The sequence below is a fragment of the Chironomus tepperi genome, unplaced genomic scaffold (assembly GCF_022539635.2).
Source record: "Chironomus tepperi strain 1889 unplaced genomic scaffold, CSIRO-AGI_Ctep_v1 contig_88, whole genome shotgun sequence".
Taxonomy (NCBI): Eukaryota; Metazoa; Arthropoda; class Insecta; order Diptera; family Chironomidae; genus Chironomus; species Chironomus tepperi.
In genome coordinates, this window is record NW_027226210.1 from 971,709 (window position 1) to 994,473 (window position 22,765).

A 22,765-nucleotide genomic window follows, 5' to 3' on the forward strand; every position below is an offset into this window, starting at 1 on the left:
CAAATGTTCGTTAATATTCAAAATCTTCAAGAAGCTATTAACAAGCCTCTAAATCTGCATAAATTCAGCCAACTTTCATTTTCACTTCCAAAACGAATCGCCCATCACGAAGTCCATAAATTCACATCCAAACATCATCATTAAGACAGCAAAAAAGTCTCTTCCATTTCAATTCCAACATTTCATCTTAAGTGACTTTTAATTGATTTTTCTTTTCTTATTTGAGCATATTTCCATTTCAATTTCATGACTTGCCAAGTCGTCTTCTTCGTCCATCATTCCATAATGTTGATCTGCTTGTAAAGTCATACAGCCGATTACAATTTTTCCGCCTATGTTTTGCCTGTCTTCAATTCAAAAACAAACAAACAATTAGAATTTCAGATAGACGTAAGGCAGAGTAAGAAGAAGAAGTAAGACATGCGATTGTGGACTAAACAATCCATGAATGAATTGAGGCACAGGTCTACGCATAATAAGAATAATAAAAAAAAGGGAAGAGTTACTTCGGGTTCTTGTCTATCATGTTGATGGCTCATTTTACACTATGTCTATATAAAGACTGGATGGATATAAACTATATGCGGTCATTAAATTAATTTATGACGAAGTCGACACGCGATAAAGTAGCGGAATTGTCGGAACCTTTATCACATGCCACTGTGTGACTCAATTCACCTTATTCATCTTGTGCTGATCATGAGATGATTATAAACAATTATTAAATTGTTTCGACATGCATATTAATCATTCTAGTGCTCACTAACTGCCACTTTTTGACTTAATAATAATCTCGCGCATCTATTCAATTTGGAGATTCATGCTTGAGCATCCATAATGATGGAAAAAATTATTTCACACATGCGGTTTATTGTCTTTGGTCAGGGAAGAGAAAAGAAGTGTAGCCATGATGACATGGAAGCTTCATGTGAATTGAATGAATTGAATCAGATCATGTGTGTGAGAAAATGCTGTGCGTTTTTGGACTGAACTGTTACATATTCAGCTGTTTGTTATTTTACATGAAGGCACGGATGGACTTGTTTCTTAAAGAAAGAGATTCAAAAACCGCAAGAAATGAAAATATTCATGAGAGAGTTTAAGGCATGCAAAATTTGAGACTCATGATTGAGTTTTTTTTGGGTATGGAATGGATTAATGGGAATTTATGCTGTTTATGCTGGTTTGTGGATCTTTTATTGACTGTTTTGATATGGAAACCTTGATTTGAGGCTCAATCACACAGGTTCGATTCCTAAAGGGTCTAAATTGGAACTTTTATCAATTTTGGCGGGAAATTTCACTTTTTAGCGCCAATTTTGGAACCTTTAGCTGTAAATCAGTTTTGGCGGGAAAATACTAATAGGGAAATTAGGACCCAACAAGGTTTTGGCGGGAAATTAGGCTCCCAAAGAGATTTTAGTGGAAAACCTAACCTCAAAATCAGTTTTGGCGGGAAAATTGAATTTTGGCGCCAACTGCGCTCCAATCCTCCAACTTCAATCCACCAAAACTTCCAACCAGCATAACAAAAACCCCTGCCATGTCCATTGTTTGGTCCATTTTGTGTGATCATCACCGAAGCAAAACTTCAAAAATTGTTAAGCGTCAAGCAACAAAATTCAAAAGAAACGAAAAAAATGTGAAAGAGTTGATTTCATAAATCATCATTGGAAATGCCGCAGACATGCCGAAAAGAAGAAGAAAAGAGACACAAAAAAAAGTCAAATTTCTTGCATGAAATTTGTCACTTCTCTTTTTTGCTGGGCACATGAAAAGCATCTCATTTAAGGTTCATTTAAGTCAAGAAATATAATGAAGCAGAGATAGACAGAGAATTTGAATGATAAACGACCGACCGATCATTAGTATGACAAAGTTTTGATACATTCTTTCGGAATCATCAGACGAGAATGTACGATACAGTTTACAGTCATTAAAGAGACCAAAAATTACCATAGAATTTCTCACGGTCGATTTACCGTCCTCTCTAAGCATCCAAAAATGGATATGAGGAATGAGCATGACACAACATGTGCAATGTCATACGAGTTTTGGCTTTATTGTGACCAAATTGATGCTGGATTGTTTCTTTCTATTGAATATGCAACTATTTCCATATTCGACTTTCTAGGAACAATTGATGCACTTTCTGTGATTTTTCAGCATTTGCGGAACTAGTGAATGGGACTCGGTTGGAATCGTTGGTAAAAAAAAATACAATAAAATTATCTAAGTTTGGTTTGAGATTCGAACTCATGACTCTTTGTACATCAGTCAGAGCATTTGCTAATTACTCCACTGAGACATATTTTTACATTAAGAAATTTCGACAAAATTCTAATTTAAACTTCAAAGTCCTTTCTTGGCAGTACTGGACTTGGTATTGGAGTACCCATGGGGGCATATCCTAAAGGAAGGAAGGAGGTAGGGTAACCAATATGCTCATATTCAGGCATCATCCAACAATATCTCACAAATAGCAATAGATCTATAAACACAACAAAGTAACCAAAGCAGACCGTCCACCACAAAAAATTATATTTATCAAGCCACAACTTGCTGCTTGCATTGTACAATCGTAACATTTTCTATATCTATATCCATACCAAATTAAGAATTTCACTATTATTTTCTATATTAAGCATTTTGAGATGTTAATTATTTGATAGTCGAATTGCAGTCGCGAGTGAAATATGCATGGGAATGGAATATTAAATGAGATCACCAAAAATAATTATTAAGTCATTTCATAAGAATTGCAGCAATTGAAATAAGCTATACAGCTCAATTCCATTATGAATATATTACAAATCGAAGTAAATAAATTTGATGAATTAAGCTTGTATTTTTTAAATAGCTTAATAATTTATGCCTTAATAGACATTCGAATATGTTAAGTAGAAGGACAGAGGGAGAGGGCGTACGAGGAATAATGTGATTGTTTACTTTACTGACTAATTTCCCGGTGGAGATTCTGAGTCGTATGGAATTTTCGATGAGGTCATGGACATAGTGTCAATAGTCGTACGCATCACACCACTATGTGCCTATTGAACCCAAAATCAAGTCCCATTCCCTCCCTTTTCAATTCAATTCCTGAACTTGTTGTCGAAATGTTTAAGACAATAATTTATTTCTTTATTTATTGACTCTACCCAAGCAGTCGTAGCTGCTGACTTTTTTTTTCGCTTACTTCTTTCAAACATCAATAGTACCAGTTGGAAGGGAAAATCGTTAATCTTTTTTAATATCTCCATCTCACTTACTTTACTCAATATATTCACATTCTCGCTCCTGTATTTGTTTTATAGGTTTTTTTTGTGCTGTTGCTGTGAACATTCGAATGTGCAAGGCTCCAACAATGCAGTTGCACATAAAAAAAAAATCCAATTGGACATATACATGCCATAATAAAAACAGAACGCGGTCTGTATGCGGGAAATATAAAAAAAGTGAGAGAGAGAGCAAAGTAGAACGATGGATGACTTGATAGAGAGCTCAAGTCGGCAGCATGCAGTTAAAACAAATTAAGGAGATTTAAATTGATTTTAAATAATAAATTTTAATCTTGATTACGTTATTAACTTTATTATTGTACTTATGTATGCAAAAATAGTCGACAGAATGAGGAGAAGGAGAGACTGATTTGTGAACAGTAAGATGTGAGTGAGGAAGGGTATTTGAGGTTAGGTAGGATGGCGCATTTGGGTGAATTAACCAAGATTTAATTGCAAAAGAGCTGAAATTTAAGAAAAATTTGTGCAAAAACAGTAAAACATCGAATTTGGAAATTTCTGCAATTTCTTGTGAAGTATGTAATTTTTAAAATTTTTATTTCACTTATAAATCTTTGAAATCTTCAAAACTATTCAAAAAATTGTTCAAAAACTAAAATTTAAAATTTTTATGAATTTCTGCAACTTCTTGTGAAGTATATAATTTTTAAAAAATAATTAAAACTTAAATTTCTAAACTTTATCCATCAACATATCTCAAATAGAATCTAATCAACCCAGACAATCTGCGAATTACACTACATAACCTCAAAAAAACTTTCCCGCTAAAAACGACAGCTAATGCACCTAATTTATGGTGCTTGCTTTTCTCATGTTTAATGTTTAGAAAATTGTGTAGTTCTATCAGCCGCTAAACCTTTTTTGTGTGTTGAACTTTTTTTTATGCCCGTGAAAAGAACACAAAAGCAATAATTTTTTTTCATACAGCCTAAGATCGATAATTAATTTGTTTCTCGAATGTTTTCAGCATAAATGTCTACCATAGCACATAACTTTTTTTACTCTCTTTCCATCTCTCTATATGGCTATATAAAGTTCTTAGGAGAGCTATAAAGCTATAAATTTTAATATCTTTTAGACGCTTGACTGTGTGTTATTTTTTTTATAATTCCAGGAGAGACTTCGTCACATATGAAAAAAAAAAATATTGCATTTAGCAGCTCTGATGCAGTTGGATATACTTTTTTTTTCGTATGTGCTTGTTTTTCAATTTAATTTTAATAAAAATTAATCTCTCTTGCATCGCTTAGTTGTTTTGCTGGTGCATGTGCATGGCTGATGCATGGCGGTTAGGGGGTTCTGATTGGGGGATGTCGGGTCGAATCCTATGAATTAAGATTTGAATTTTTTAGGTCAAATTCAATGCCATTTGATGGATATTTCTGAATTTTGTCCAAAAATTCTAAATTGCCGACATCCACAGAACCTCTAATCCCCCTCATACATGCCAACTCCCTTTATATGCAGCACATAGTGGCATATATTGTGACTACTATTTTTATATTTAATAACTTTTTTTTTGCTCTCACACAGCACAACTACTCGCAACAAAGTGTGCACTTTTTTCAGCTTTCTCGCTTCTTAAATGCTCTATCTATTACCATCCAGCAAACACTATGTGTCGTGTCACAAGGTAATTGATTTATAGCGATGAATTAATGACTACTTTTTTTTTCGGTACACAACAGTAGCTCATTGAATTGATTGAGCTTTTATATGATTTATAAGGCTATTAATGTCTCATCTAAATTAATGATTTTAAGATTTTTAAGCTTCCGTATAAATTAGGATTTGAACTGTGTATGGTGTATGTTAGGCTATAGAATGAGATTTGCTCATTTTGAGATTCGAACTTGAGAATCCCTAACTTATAGGACTCAAACTTGAGAATCCATAATTCATAGGATTTGAACTCTTTTAAGAATCCCAAACATGCTCCCCGTTAGGACTTGAACTCACAACCGTTACTCAAATAATTCACAAAACAACTCTTCCAACATGACCCACGAAGACCCTCAGCATCAGATTTGATTGATGGCTAAGCATCCATAATAAACATTCAGTCGTTAAAAAATTGTATGTAACACGATAGATACAAATTCCTAGAAACTCAACACGAAAAAAGGGAATGTATCAACTTGTTGACCATAAAAAAAATTGTTCGTACACTTGTTATGGTCGAGGGTCTTTTGTTGTTTCAGGACATTCATGTGAAACATTATATTTTTTTTATGATAGAAAGGAACAGAAGAAGATTGTGTAGGATAATCTTAACGAGAACATGAAAACATTTCTTTACAAAATGCACTAGAAATGCAACATAAATCCCTTTTTGTTCCTTCTTTTTTTTATTTAATTCTCTTTCGTTCCATTTTTATGGATCGCATATCAAAAAATGCAAAAGAAAGAAATTTTATTGTCCAATTTTGATCGGGCTTCAGATTTCTATAGAAAATCATGTTCGATAATTTCGAGGATTCAGGTCAATATGACCGTGTATAGCAGCCACATGTTGAACAATTTTTATATAAAAAAAATGTTTATAAAATAAAGCGAAAATATCCTTTTTCAAGTCCTTTTTTTTCGCCGTCGAACAATAAAATATGCTTTTAATTTGTCCATAGAATCTATTTTTATATCAAAAAAAAGGTTTTGGACCCACTCTAGAAAAGAAATTTACTTTAATGATGCGAATGATGAGCAGAAAATAGAAGTAGAAAATATACGAGTAGGAATTTATAAATCATGGGAAAATGATGCAGGTGTAAAATGCAAGAAACGATGAATTTTATGCCAATCACCACAGTAGTTGCCTGACCTTCCCTTTTTATATACAACACAAAAAATGTACCGTTGTCTTTCCTTTTTACTTCTTTCGATTCTTCCTCGATTTATTGATGAATAAGAAATTTGTATTTTTAATGAAATTATGGACTGTGAGAAAATTCCGTATGACAATTGATGTAAAAAGGGTTTAAAGTCAGCAAAACTACCGTAAAGTGCAAATAAGATTTTCTACTATGTATTTTTGAGTCCATTTGGTCCATTCATCATAACAATGAGACTTTTTAGCTCTATTGTTAATGGGAATATTTTTTTCTTTGTTGTGCTGCATAAATGTCGAAGATGCTATAGACGATGTTTACAGTTATTGAATGATTAATGCGCATTTTATTTGAATTAATTAGATTTTAATAATTTAACGGTTTTTTGAAATTTGAATTTTGAAATTCACAAAATTTTCCTCACTTCGAAAAGTTTTTTGGATATATTGGCACAATCAACCTTAAATTAATCCATAAATGCTTAATTCTCATAGAAAAAAGTGGCAAGCATCACATTCAAGTCATCTTCGTGTCATAATTACCGTCTAATGGTGAGTAAACCTTAACTAAGCTTATAAATGCACTTTATAAAAAAATACAGAAATTATGAACTCATGTGAAAAATAGTGTGCCCATTGGAAATGAGCAGCAAAACAACAGTTCAGATACGATTATCATCAGATTCTCACGAACTTTTTACATAAAAATGCATTAAATTGGCACTGAGTGGAGGGCACAAGAAGAAGAAAAAAAGGCACACAAAGCCCAGATGAGAATTGAATGCAACGTGATGTGCATTGGGCTTCATATTATGTATTTTATGTTACATTTACCGCTTACTGGGCCGAAAAATGCTCATCTGGTTCAATTTTTTTCTCTTTGCTTTGCCATTTTCTAAATTCTGTGCTTTAATTCCATTGTGCAACGACTTTACCGCTTTCCATATTATCTAATTATTCAGATGCAATGTTAATTTTTAATTTCATTCATGATGATGATGGAAGTCGAGTGAGAATTGGCATTAAAGATCTCAATTAATTATATATCCAACTAAAACAATTGTTTCGTGTCATGCAAGCTGACTGACTTTTAATTTGACCGTTATATAAATGAATCACGATACAAAAACCAATTCACTAATTAGTTCAAATGATGATTAATCAAATGAGAATATTCAGTCACAATTTTTTTCGGTATATTTTATGATAAATGAACAGACACAAAAAATTGTCATATTTGCCGATATTGAAACAAATGTATTTTTTCATCATTCATTGCACTCAGCACGTAATCCCCTTGTTTCGAATGCTGATAAGGAATTCGTTGTTTTCTCCATCTTTGTGTCCATATAAAGTAAATTGAAGATAGACTTGTATAGAAACAGAAATTTCGCGTGTACCTCATTTCCATTAATCATTGCCAGCTTTTTTTTTATTGTTATTTATTTTACTGATCATTTTGTAAATTGGATATGCGAAATGGAGTCGTTGAGCTGTGAAGATGAATTTCTGGTGATTAAGGATTGGATTTGAGGAGGTTTTGGGATAGAATCTTTGATTTTATTTGGTTTGTTGACTTGATTTGTTGGGTTAGTGGGTTAGGGTCATGTAAGTTGAGTTTACAATGGATATAAACCCCTTCTTGTTGGTCTATGCGTCTATAATAGTAGATTGAGCTTTGCTGAGCAATTGAAGATGTATTCTATGCATCTATAGGCATCTATATGCTCTATATTGAGTATAACCTAAGTATATTCAATATTCCTCCAATATCAAGCCACACATCAGCCATTCTACATCAATATCCCGCCAAAATCACCTAATAATGCACATACATCAATATTCCATCAACTAAACTGCTTCAAGCTACAGCTACATCAAAATATCACCTATTATTCACTAAACTAACATAAATTACGCCCTTCAACTCATTGAGTGATTCAAAAAGTGACACAGCCTTGAATTACACCCTTTAATAAAATTCCAACAGTCCACCATTTTCAATACTCATTAAAAATACGCAACATACATCAATTCGAGTCACCTCTTTATTCGCTGAATCAAAAATAAGAAAAAAACTGGTTGTCAACACACAAAAGAAATCAAAAATGAAGGCGATTCTATTTGGGCATTTACACAAGACGCAACAAGACGATGAATACAAAAAAATTAAAAATTCAAGAGAAGATTTTTTTTTTTATCGAATCAGAGAGCTGCGCACACCACACGAGACTCTTTTTTTTTGGACTTTTATGGTGATCTCAATGTTGACGGTATCGGCCAATTGCCACATTATACCCAATTTGCTTTCAATTCATGTCTCGTTGTCTTCTTCTTCCATCAAAAAAATTGGAATTTGAATTGAATTGAGCGCAAAGCTTAGTGCGTGTGTGTATGATGAATTGCCATATATAAAGCCTGGCTTCGGGTACAAAGAAAAGAAATTTAAATTTTTAATTTTCATCTCAATTTTTTGTTAAGTGCCCGGTGCCATTTACCATACATCTATCGATAGATGGATAGCCTTGAGGTTAAGCGCGCTTTTGTGTCTACTTGAAATAAGTCCATGTATGTGCCATACGGAGAGGTGTGACTTAAGAGATCACTTACAAGGCAGGCACAATTCTAACACAATTTTTTTTTATTTTTGCACTTTTTAATTTCAATCCTAATTTGCATAAAACACACCAAAGTGCTATTTCTACAATGTATCGTGGGCAAGTCAGCCACATCTAATGGAATAGCAAGCAACAAAAATAAATAAACATTCAATCTGTGCGTCTGTGGGGTATAAAGATGTGAGATCACGATTCTCAATCGGTCGCTTCGATGATCATGTATCATATATAATTAGTATAATAATTTAATTAAGCGCGAGTGCTTGAGAGCAATTTTAAAAAGCTATTTTACACATTATCAGGCAAGCGCGGTGTATGTTGCACGCTATAAAACTAAATTGTTGACATGATTTCATCTTGTAATTTTTCAATCACTTCAAGTGCATCACGACAAATCAATTTTTTTTCCTCTTCTCTTCTATAGCGTTGTTGTGGATTGGGATTGGTGTTGTGGAGGCAGTTTGGGATGGTTTGAGTGGATTTTGTCATCTTGGGAGTTTGTACTAAAATATTAGTATACTTTATTAGTCATCTAGATGCAGATTATATGAAATTAGTCATATTGGTGACTTGTACTAAATTTTAGTACTCAAATTCAGTCATCTAGGTAATTAGTACTAAATTTTAGTACCGAAAATTTGATTATCTCGGTACAATGTATTAAAATGTTGTAGTCTTGGTCAAATTTAATAAATTCAGTCTCCTCAGACTCAAGTACTAAATTGTAGTACAAAATTCTATCCACTAGGTAAGACTACATCCTCTTGATCCAAAATTCTAACCTCAAAATTCATTATGAATAATATGCGCATTAATCCCAAAAACCCGACATCCTCCAACCTCTAAATCCAAACTTCATGCATCATGCATCCTCCATCAATAATTTTCTCGCGATTTTCCATCCAGCATGACTACAATGCTGTCTATATACACATTTTTTTGTCAACACTGTTATTATGAATAAGCAGCGCACTCTGGCCGTCGGTAGAGCATCATAAATATCGCGCAATATTCTCGCCTGAGAGAAAAAAAAATCTCATCATACTCTTGGTGCTACCGCGATGCTGTATGTAAATCAGCAAAGAAGGGAAGCATTTGCGAATGTATTTGTGCAACAATTATTGTCGTCCCTAACACATATAGCAGTTCTTTTGAGCCTTTTTTTTCCTTCCTGATGCGAATAAAAAAATACGGCGTGATTGTGGATGTTTATTAAGGCAATGCTGTTTTTCACTCATCCCCAAATCTTTTTTTACATCGCGGCTTCGTTGAAGAATTTTTAAAAAAAATCAGCTGAAAATTGTTATTGTGCCTTGTCTTGTTACAGAAGGAGAATGAGACAAAAGGAGCAAGAATTGACTTTAAAAGAAATTTTTCGCACCGCATCAACTTCATGGCTTTAAGTTTGGTTGCAAATTAGGTGCTGTTGATGTTAAGTACTGATAATGATTCTCTTCACTTCTTTTTTGTGTGTTTTCTTCGCCACTTTTTCTTCTCGTCGAACTCAAAAGCACGCCAATTTCGCGAGTGGCATCTTGTCGCGTGCTTTACAGTACTTCCGGTTCTCTTTTCTTATTATTATATTTTATTCGTCATCGAAAAAATTGACTGCGTATGATGCACAAGAAGAGAATTGAAATAAATAAGAATTCCATCAGTTCATGCAGGGATTCGAGTTTTATGTTTCATGCCAATTCTCATTTCTGCGAAGTAGATTGAACAAGAATGAAATGGAAAAAAGGGGTTAAGCGACTGACACATACACACAACTGGGGTTACAAACTGAATAAATCACGTGTTTATGTTTGACGTCAATGAAATTGATGATGAGTATCAACAACATAAACTGTTTTATAGGATAATCAGTACTGGATAGTCGATTTATTGGTTTAATGTGGTTGAGTTTACGTCATGAAGATTTTAGGGCAAATTGTGGAGATTTTGGAATGATTAGAGAATTTTAAGGTTCGAATCTCATAGGAAATGTTGGATTTTTGGCTTTGACACTCAATTTAAGGTTCGAATCCTACAGAATATGAAGAATTTTGGGCTAATATTGCAAATTCAGGTTCAAATCCAACAATTGAGTTAAAATCTTGGATAAAATGACAAATCGCATCCAAAATCAAGTTCGAATCCCAAAACTTCACCTAAGCAACTTCCAACAATGCCTACAGTTCCAAAATACCCCCCAAACCCAATCACCATATCCACAAACAAAACAGACATAAACGGCAATAAAATATCGAATTTTACTATCAAACCAAAAAGAGAATATCTAGAAGTGCTGTTAAATGAAGCATAAAAATATTATTATTGAGTACAAGAAATACTTTATACTTTATACTTTTTTTTCTGTTGTCAATGAATAATTTTTAATAAAATAAAACAATGAGGCTACTTTTGTGCTGTATATTTATTTATTTGTTTCAATTTTATAATAAATATATGATTTTTATGTACATAAATTTGAGAATGTCCAATTGAAAAATTATGCAAATTAGGACTATATATATATATAGATTTATGTCATCAAAATTAAAGATTGATTTACATACGTAATTGCTTTGTATTTGTCAAATTGTTTGTTTGTACTTTATTGATTGCTGTTTAGGTACATTTGGAATTTGTTGATGAATTCGTGACTCATTTTTTAGAGCTAAGTATTGTTAATATTCATACTTAAGGCGGGCTTTTAAAGGTAATCAATAAAATAATTATAGGGAAAGGTGAATAGCGGAATAATGAGTAATAAAGTCGAGTTTTTGTGACTAGATTTGCGAATTTGAGGAGTTTGGTGGGTTAGTGGGTTAATTGGAGTCATTAATCTATTGATAATACTGAAAAAACCGTTAAAAATTCAAAAAAAGCCGTTAAATTTTGAATGTTTGAAATTTTAACGATTTTTGACCATTCTGCATGAATAATTTCAACTTTATCCATCCCGTCCACTCAAAAAACACATAACAACCAGCATAATTATGTCTACAATGCAACTCAGTACAAACTATATTCAAATAAAGCGATATGCATGCAATTAGAGCATAAAGAAAAGATATTTTCCGCATCGATATTTTAAAAAGCTCTTCTTATGCACAAAAACACAGCAAAATTGTAAAGAAGAACAGAAGAAGAGAAAAAAAATTAAATTCCAATTTCAATATTGAAGTTGAGACTTGTATTACATTGTACATTGTCAATTTCATTTTAAGAAGGGGCTCGCAGAGCGCCACAACTAAAAAAAATCTTTATGAAAAGAAAAGAAGAGTTGACTTCCGTTCCATCTGGTTGAATTTCTAGTAATGCAGTTACTTATTGCAATAAGCATCACATCCTCTATCGAAATGAGTTATGCTCAGCCGAAAAATTATTGAGAATCTTACTAGCTTTCAATTGTCTTTTTTTTTTTATTTTCGCGTACAGAGCACCATTTATTCCAATAAATCAAGCATTAAGAAAAAATTTCAATAGCTTGAACTCAACAAATGACTTTGCGCTGCACGAGAGCCATTAGTTTTTGGGATATTTCAGTGATTTAGGAGATTTTAAAGCGCATTTTATCAATTAAAAAATTTTAACGGTTTTTTGAAATTCAAATTTTTTTGCCTCACTTCGAAAAGTATTTTGGCTATAACTTCTATTTAACAATACATTTTAATTTACTTTTAATGCAAATGAACTAAAAAAAGTGGCAAGAACAGCCACAATCAACAAATTCTGAACATAAACCGTCAAAACGTCAACATAACCTCATTTACCTTACAAAAATCAGCACAAATAAACACTGTGAATGAATTGTGATTGTTTCGTCATAATAAACATCGGAGATATCGGTGCCGAGGTACGTTTATGACCACCACACGACATGTTTCTTTATTTCTCTTCTTTTCTTCATGCTCAATCGCATTTGCATACGCATTCTATGGACAATATCAACCCGAAAAGGTAATGTACTATGTTCTGTTCTAATGTACAAGACCTTTGACATCGCATTGTATTTACTCATTGCCATGGCTTCTTACTTATGTCTTGTTATGAATTTTTATTTATGATTACAACATGTTAAACTCGTTAAAGAGGGTTCAGAGTTCCTCGATTACTTCTTTTTATTCATTTCTCTTATGCCCGTATTGTACATTGTACAAAATTTCATATAGAGGACATTTCGCGATTCCGACTTCATTTATTGTTATTTTACAGCATGATATTCATAATTGCTGTCCCGAATTACATTTCATACGTTTTTGTTTATTTGGTTTCCCATACATGAAGGGGCGATATGACCCATAAGTCTCTTTCACTCCATGGATTTTTAAAAAAATTATTATTTTCATGCACATGCAACTAGTTTGCATAAAAACATAAAAATCGAGGCTAAAGAGAATAAGAAAAAAAAATCTTGAAATCGCGACCTTATCGCGAATATGAGATGATCGAAACGAAATTTATTACCATTTCTATACGACTATGTGGATGACCCATAGCGATTCTCCACCCATAATCTTTAATCTATGTCTTCTCTTCTTTTCTCTTCATCAATATGCATAGTGCCGTGTCGATAAATGTATATTTTTTTTTCGTCGTTTTGTTTCTATGTTTGGTTATCGGGCACGGTGAAATTGGAGAAGAAGAGTAGATTGGTTTATTGGAAAGGAATAAGATTAAGTTTGATAGGCATGGTCGATTAACAGGATATGGCGATATTTTCATGGAATCAGTATTTGAATGAAATTGTAACGACATTTTGAGGTTCAAATTTTTGAGAGAAAAAATTTTCTCCACCTCGAAAAGTAAAATTGCTTTTATGAGCTGTAGATTGATTTTTTTCTCAATTTTGCAGCTTAATGTTGTAGAAAAAAGTGGCAAGAATCAAACACAAAAACATTCAATTGATAAAATACTTCCCTAAAAGTTTTACATCAAAATTTCATCACATAACCTCACTTTTCAGACAAAATGTTCCCATAACCGCATTTAATTCACCAAAATAACCTCCAATAAAACTATTCTAATAGCAATTTGTGTCCGGTGCTGTAAAACGAAAGAAATTGTAAAACTTTTTTTTCTTCCTCCATCAATGAAGGATGAAACACACCTTCGGGGCTGAATAATTCTATCTTCGTACGCATAAAAAAATCTTTCCTAGGCGATGGAGACAATCAACTTCAATTTTATATTCAAAGGAATGAAAAGAAGTAAAAAATTTCATGGACGAATGGCAAAAAAGTTTCTCAATTCAAAAAACATATAAAAACTGATGTTTTTGCTTTTCTTTTATTTTATGGTGGCTTCTGTACAGAACAGGCAGCATAAGAAAAAAAAAAGTTTGATCGATTCCTGCGATATTTTTATATATGTGTGTGAGGGCGAAACTCTCGCTCAGGAAGGAAAAAGAAGGTGCCGTGCCGATTTTGCTGTGAGCTGTTCTGTAAAAATTGAAAATTTTTTGTTTCAAATGCGAGCGCCAAAAAAGTTTCATGAAACATAAATCAACATAAATTCACTTCACATTCGAATATACTCGTTTATTGGATATTGGAATCAATATAAGCAATAATATGCCACATTTATGACCAAGAAATTGTATTAAAAATAGAAGTGAATATGCGTCACATGAAACTATGGGCATGGATATAGTTTAATCAATAAATTTGTCAAAATAGAGACCAATCACACAAAGACATTAAAAACTACCGTTTGGTGTCATTTGAATGAAAAACTATCGACGGTAGTTGCGCAAAAGTCTAATAATTCTTATCATAAAAAAGAGCCCCAAATAAATTTTTTGTCACCTATAAAACAGTTGTGGTGATATCGATTTACTTGATATTTATTTTTTAATACACGAGGAATAAATGCAGTTGGTGCTGTTTGTCGGATGTTTCATCGGGGCTTATCTTTGACAAACATTTGTCGTGATATCAAAAAATTCAACATTTTTCTTTTAAATATTAACAAGTTTTCGGTTTGGAAATGAAAAATTAGATTAGTATTTTGAGGACATATTATTTTGATGGGATTTTACGTGCTGCTTATGAGGTCTGTTTGGATAAGGAATGAGTTCATTGAAATTTAATTTTCGACAAGATTTTCATGAAATTAATACATGATTGACTTTGGATTCAATTTTTAAAATTTTGTATGGACCTTCCACTTGCGATTTTTGAGGCTTAATAACTTTGAGGTTGGACAATATTATGACAATTTATGACTGTTTTCATGTTTTTCAGGCCGGAGCACGTAAGAATTTAATATTTACTACATTATTTTTGTTGATTGTGATGAAATATGGTGAAATTAAGTTTTAAGGAGTTCAATGTAATTTAAGTTCAATCTTCATAGAACAACCAATGTGAGTTCAAATCCCAACAATCCTCTCAAAACGGAAGAAAGTCAAATTGTAAGTTCAAATCCTAACAATCCTCTCCAAAAACGGATGAAAGCCATAAACACGAATGAAAATAAAGTAAACAAAACCTTTTGTATCTTCATCATTTTAACAGGTGATAACAACTTATGACCATCAAGCTGTACAGTCACTTTATTCAAACGATAATATCCAAAAGTAAAGTTAAAAGTTGTCATTTCCCAGAAATTAAAATAAAAATTTTTTATTTCATAAAACACACTCATTTCCAACTATTTACCTTCCACAATGCCTTTAAATACAGTCATTCTCTTATCAAATGTTTGCCTTCATAATAATAAAATAAAATAAAATGAATATAACTTTTTTTTTCGAGTTCATTGTGACGTGAAAATGTGTGACTGTTATCAAAAAAAAAAGAGTGTACAACACGAAGGTAGTGCGGGTGTTGTGTATGGTGGACATGAGTCTTTGACTTTGTCTCTATCGCTCATGTACATATGTGCATACACACTATGACTAGTCATAAAAAAACAGTTTTTTTTTTATCAAAAAGTCAGTTTTGTGTTTAATTAATCATCAAGCCGATGTTGTCAACGTCAATTGACCGTCAGACGTGGTAAAAGTCGATGGAAATTTCTCAAAAAAATAAAATTCCACTTATGTTATCAGTTTACGTGCTTTAGTAAATATGAACTCTTTAATTGAGTAATAATACAATTGCTCTACATTGTCGGCCTTTAATCTTTTATTTCTAAGGATGTTGATAAGAGGCTGTTTAGCACTTAGTGACGGCATTTGGTTGTTTTTTTATTTATTGACCTAGGTGTTGTATTGTTGATGTTGCTGAGGTGTTGGAGTGGTTTGGAAGCAGATTCAAACTTAGGAGATTAAGACGTGTGTAGTGCCTATATAGTCGAATGATTGATGTGGGTTCGATTCCCAATCAAACACTGAATTTGGAATTGGAACAACCGATAATGACTATAAATTTCCTTATCAATGTCTCAAGTACCTCTAATAAAAAGACCCCAATAACTCTCCAATACTCGATTCTATCGCCAATTAATAAGAACACTTCTAGTATCTAAATCCTTAAAACAATTTTTTGTTTATTAATCCATTTCCACAGGTTTTGACTGGTTTTAAGATAAGATTTTTTGTCGCATTTTTTATGAAATTTTTAAATGATATCAGTGCCTATAATGAGTGTAAATGTACTGGGCCATGTTTTCTGTGTGAAATCTAGTTAGTTTCCATGGAATTGAAATTGGTTTTGGGGAGTTGATAAGAAATCTTAATGATATCAAAGGTTGAAGTGCTATTTGCGCCACTGAAGGACAGTTAAGACGTAAATGATAAATTGAATTGAATTTTTTTTTAGATTAGGCGTGGCTTGGCTGCTATTGATGGAAATAAAAATTGGTAAAGTCGTGTGCAATTAGTGAATTTTGTGTGGAAGGGATTGATAAGTTGAAGTTTCGAAGTATGGATGGAAAATTACAGAGATGCTGACTTGAAGTAGTTTTTGGAAATTTTCCAGAAAGATCCTCAACACCTGCAAAAGTCAAGCATCAACATGTGAATATTCACACAACCTACATCAACCTTAATAAGTGCCTTTACTACTAATCACATAAGTACATACTCCTTATCAACCACAAAGATTCTTGCCAAAAATCATTTTTTTAAAAAAACAGTCAACAATCAACGCCCATATTGACTCAGTCCCAAACTAATCCTATACAAAAAATATATAAATAAATTCCAACCTTACCCAATAAATTTATCACAATAATCACCTCAGTTGTACTTAACGTCTTATCAATCATATCCGTCCAATCAGCAAGAAAAACAAAATATTTACTCAAGTCAATAGCTAATCGGAGACGATTGCAGTTTTTCCTACAGGAATCGTCATCTTTTTATTTTTAACTTAAGCTTCGCGACAAAACACCTGAGTAAAGTTATTATCTGTGCAAGACGTGAGATTGTGGGATTTCTGATTAGAATCATAAAAATGACGAAAATCTCTTTAAATACCCTTCAAAAATGGCTATTTTTCGACTGGACTTATACATACTTATTGTCAAGGCATGATACAGGTGAAAATTTATGACTGTGAGGAAATTTGGAGATTAATCTATACGTGTAGATGTATGAAGGAATTATAAGATTGATGAGTTTTGATAGGAATCAAGATTCAACCAGTTTGAGTTGAAGTGGGAATTGCGTCAATGGACGGAGAAATGTAATTATTGGGAATTTTGGAGGAAATGGTTGTGGATTGATGAAATTGTTGCTTGGGTATTGATACTAAATTTAGTTCGAATCCTGAAAATTAGCTTAAATATGTCATTTAGCCAGATATTAAGTAACTTAAGATGGCTTATTGGTTCCAATGATTAGATTATGAATCTAACAATTGTAAGATGTGAGTTCGAATCTCATTCCGGATCAGATATTTGGAATGAATCTATTCTTTGCTAGAATTCAATACTAAATTCAATTAGATGCCAAACTAAGCTACTATAGCTTCTAGAATTGTCTAGAGCGGCTTCCATTTGGTGTTAATACCCAGATCCTTAAAAGCATTCATTTCATAGCCTTTTCAATTTGTGTAACTCGAGATAGACACTTAAGTCCTGCGATTCAAAGCTACAATAAGGAGTTTTATGACTATTAATACTATGACTAGTAATAGTTGACTACTAAGTAGTCCTAACCTCAAACTAAGGACTACTGTTCATATTAGGATTCGAACTCCTCTACTTATCTTGACATTCACTACTTCTAGTCATAATGCTCGAAAGTCTACTCGAATGTTAGTTGTGTAGTCAAGTCGACTTCTTCATAGATGATATAGATAGACTTTGATGCTTTTTCATAGATAGGCATAGAATTGACAGCATTGACGGCATTAATGGGACATTGACGGGATTTGAAAATCCAAGTCAACTTCAAGTTCTACTTGCTTTCTTAGTAAAATAATTAATCCTTCTAATTCCACCTTAACCAGGTAGAAATAAAACATAAATTAGATTACACAAAAATCCAATCCAACCTCAATATTCATCCACTTTACACCAACCCCAAATATAATCAAATAGAAATAAGGATATACTCAGCAATAAAAAAATTGTCTCTCACTCCTGAGTAAGGAAGAAAGCAAAAAAAAAAAGACCGAGACGGAAAGTCAAAGAAAATTAATTAAAAAAATCGCGTGGCGATGAAAATGAGAAGGAAAAAAAAAGAGAAGAAAAATCCTTGTTGAATGAAACTTTTTTTTTTTTCATTGTCTGCGACATTTTTACGATTTTTTGTTGATATTTTTTTTTTTCCTCATCGCCGTTTTTTTTTTCTTTCTTTTCATACTTTAAAGACGGTGGGAAAATGAAGGAAGTTTGAATACATAAGAATCGCAGCTTTCTTTTTTCCTTTCCATCCTTCGTCCTTGGCACATTGAGAGTAGAAAAAAAAATATACTCTTGGGTACATAGACACACAGTCAGTAGTAAGAATGTAAATTCTCTTTAAAAAAAAAGGCGATGAACAATTAAGATGAAAATAAGAGGCGGTGGTGGTGGATGGAGGAAGCTTAGATGCACAACACACAATTTTTTTTTTTCGGATGTTTTGATTGATGACGGAATTTTTTGTTCCGGGTGTGAATTTTAATTCTGTCTGCTGTGTGACGTGGATGAGGATTTTTTTACTTCTGTCTGGTTTGATGAATTTTTATGGATTTTTTTTTTTGGGAAGGTATTTGGGTCATTTGGGATTAATTGCATTGAGGTGCTAACTATTCATGGAAAGACACTGTCTATGCATATGCACTTGGCAGGCGGTAGCCAGAGATATAGCTAGACGGAATCTATTGGAGACCATGGATCACAATTGACCTGTACAGCCAGCAAATTGCCAGAATCTAGTAAAAACTTTCCCACCTCCACATCCCACAACATCCCGTCTGGAATTCCCGTATATTGTCTCACAATTTAATTCCGATGACCTTACAGTTTCCTCATAAATCACACACACATTTTCATTTCAAGCAATTAATCGGCAAAAAAAAGCTTTTGTTCGTTAACAATAATTCATTGTTATATTACAGGTTGTAAATTTATGATCATGATAGGTATAAAGTTTGATGTCACTAAGTCTGAGACGGGATGGAAAATTTAAGCTTGTGGAATGGAAAAATTGAAAAAAAAAAGTTTTTTTTTGGGGATTTGAATAAGTTCAAAAAAAAAGGTTTTTATAGCAGTTTGAAGTTTGTAATTAAAATTTGAGATTTGAACTCAGGAATTGACTGGATTTTGTAATCTTTTAAGTTTTAACTTTGAGGAAAATGAGCTAAATTAGGACTAAATTAAAAGTTTTAAAAAATCCAAAAAAATTCAAAATTTTCCAATTTCCACCACAAAATCCCCAAACATCAACTCCAATTCCACTCATTCATTAATATTCACTTCCAATAAAATCTATTTATTCTATTATTCATCGTCGACGCAAGCACATGCACAAGGTAGTGATTAGATAAAGAAAATATTATAAAGTTTTACTACAAAACGAATGTCGGACAGACATGATTCATAGCAAATTAGTGCCAAGATACAAAAAACCCGATAAGAAAAAAATTCATTAGACCATAAAAAATCAAAGTTCTTTCTTTTGTGAATTGTCCGTAAAAATAAAGAAATATTGGCAATGTCCATAAATTCAGTTTTTCTTTTTGGTTGTAAACCACATTCGAGTGGTTTGAAATTTGAGCTGTTAATGATTTTTTTTTATTTTAGACGCACATGTTTTTTTTTTAAGTTGATGATTTGAGGGATTGATGGGTATGGAGATTTTTTTAAAGTGGAAACAGTTTTTTAGAGATTTTCAAACATTTTTTATAAATGAAATTTTAAGCTTCTTTGAATTGTTATTGTTTTTTTGGTTTGAAGATTTTGAAATTTGAATTTTTTAAAATTGTCAAATTTGATTTTTAAGAAATTTTAAAATTTTTATTTTATTAATTTCAGAAATTAGAGTTTTAAAATTGAAGATTGAATTTTAAAATTTAAATTTGAAATTTTTGAATTTTTTGATTATTAAATTTGAAATTTGAATCTTAAAAGTGAAACTTGAATTGTTTTAATTCTTAATTGATATTTTGAAAATTTAAATTAAAATTTAAGGTTTTCAAAACTTTTAAAATTTAAGTTTTGAGTTTTAAAAATTGAAAATTGAAGTTTGATTTTTAAAAAAAAACTTTAATTTAAAATTGAAACTTGAGTTATAAGAATTGAATTGAAAATTTATGAAAATTCGAATTTGAAATTTTAAATTTCAATTTTTTAAATTGTATTTTGAACTTTTAAAATTTGAAAATTAAAATTAGAATTGAAATTTAAAATGAATTTTAATTTCAATTTAAAATGAATTTTAATTTCAAATTCAAATTGAAAAATTGAACAAAAATTTCAATTCAGTTTCAATTCACAAAAAGTAGAATTCACCAATTTCTATATTTTCCACTAATGATCACACTTGTTTTTGAGGAACCATGCAATAAAGATTAAGGACCACTTCAGACTATAACTCAATAAATGATAACATTTTAGGAACCAATTAATTCAACAATTTTCTTCCGTTTCTTCAAATGTCCACAAAAATTCCACCCAAAAAATTTTCAGAATCGCGCCTAAATTTCCATATAATCAGCCACATAAAGCAACACCTACACCACCTATTTCACAATCATATCATAAATTTCCCATCCATAAAACTAACTTAATAATTATTTTACACAGGAAATGAACCGCGATTAACTTATCAATCGATTATAAACTTTTCGGAATCGATTTTCAGACCCAAAATTCGGAAACCAATAAATCACAAGTGTGTAATCATCTTTGGTGTTATCAACTTCTTTTTTGACAAATAGGCTGCATTTTATTAATTATTTTGTGGATTTATTTGATTTTTTTAAATTTTTGAATTTTTTTAAATTTTTTAATTTTTTTTTTTAATTTTAAATTATTTTATTTGCAATTTTTTAATGAATTTTTCACTTTTTTTAACAATTTTAAATTTTTCTTCAACAATTAAATTATTTAAAATTTTAACAAAAAGTCGTCCTTACCTTGAGCAATTCGCACAGCTGGCATTTTAATTCTCATTTTGGCTGATTTTATTTTTAAACTTTTTCACTTTCTAAGAATTTTTTTAATTTTAAATTTTTCAAATTTGAACACAAAAATATTTTTTAAATTTGTTAATTATTCATGAATAAATTTCACTCAAACTTCCGTTTGTTGTTCCTTAAATATTTTTTTTTTTATAATTTCAATTTTTTTTCCTCCTTTTTTTATTCAACACAGTCACAGCATCAGTAAGGAAGAGACTTTTTTTTTATTATTATTTTTTCCGTTCCTTTTGATTATTTTAAATTATTCATATAGAGGAGGAAATATCCTTTTCGGCCATGGGATATTAATGCTTCTTATTATTTCTTTTGTTATTCGACACTGTCAAGGAATGGACCAAAAGTCCCTTCTGCCTTGTTGTCAACGAGTTTTGAATCCATTTGGTGAATTTTTAATTTTTTTATTTTATTTTTTTGCACGGCAAAATTTAAAAACTTTATTTTTAATCCACAAAGAAAATTTCAAATTTTCAAATAATTATTTTTTAAAATCCAGAAATTGTCACAGTCAATTTTTAAAATCCAGTTTTTTTAATTTTTATTTTTCAAAAAAATCACAAAAAATAAATTTTTCACTTTCCCAAAAAAAAAGTCCAAAAAAATGTTTTTTAATTCACACAGAAAATTTTATTTATTTATTTTTTTTATCAATAGATTTTGCGTCCTCACTCGACGACAGTCCGTTTACATCTAATGCATGATGGACTAAGAAAACGTTAACTCACCGGCCAGAGCGATATAAAAAAAAAAATATTGTGTGTTCATACATAAAATGTCCCCATCTAAGAAGAACATATATCTGGCAAGCAGCACATGTATATAGAGATTTTAATAGTCGACCGAGTTTCTCTCTCACTTGTGCCTTGTGTGTATCAACCACTAAAATATTTTTTTTTTTCTTGAACCCCCGAATGTAGACTTTATATCGTATACAACATACGTTGTCGTACAAGAGAATGTCTTCTTATTTTTCTTATTTTTCCTCAACTCTTCCTCTACACTTTTTTTTTTTTTTGGGTGATGGAAAAATTTATGTATTCAGTCTCTCTCTCGATCACAACACATGAAATTGTACAACAACAAAAAAATAATTTTTCGCAAAAATAAGAAATCCACACACGAGATTAAATCCTCGGCATCACACGTTGCCGTGCGTCTGTCGTGTAGCTAATGTGAAGGAAAACTAAACAGCAAATGGGATATGAATGTAGAAGGCGAAAACTGGCGGGTGAGCGATACACAACACACGAGAGTAACACACAACTGTAACACAAGACTTTACTATTATGTATATATATGTATATTATTTTGAAAATAAAATAATATAAAATTGGATGAAAGAAGCAACACAAAACACAGTCAGGAAAAATCAGCGCTTTTTGTTTCTTTTTTTGATTCTCTCTCAATATTTTTAAGTCTCTCTGTTTTCGTATCCGCCGTCACACAATTTTATCTAATATT

At 31.6% G+C, this 22,765-nt stretch overlaps 1 protein-coding gene across 2 annotated transcripts in view; it reads right to left on the reverse strand.

Moving 5' to 3' along the window:
• The window catches only part of Cph (BCL11 transcription factor chronophage), a 54,646-nt gene extending 32,176 nt beyond the window's left edge, over positions 1-22,470 (reverse strand). For both annotated transcript variants that reach the window (XM_070635306.1, XM_070635305.1), the window contains exon 1: positions 21,242-22,470. In XM_070635306.1, the coding sequence (XP_070491407.1) occupies positions 21,242-21,278 (37 nt within the window). In that variant the 5' untranslated portion in view covers positions 21,279-22,470. The remainder of the gene's footprint in view (positions 1-21,241) is intronic.
• Positions 22,471-22,765: the final 295 nt, after the last annotated feature.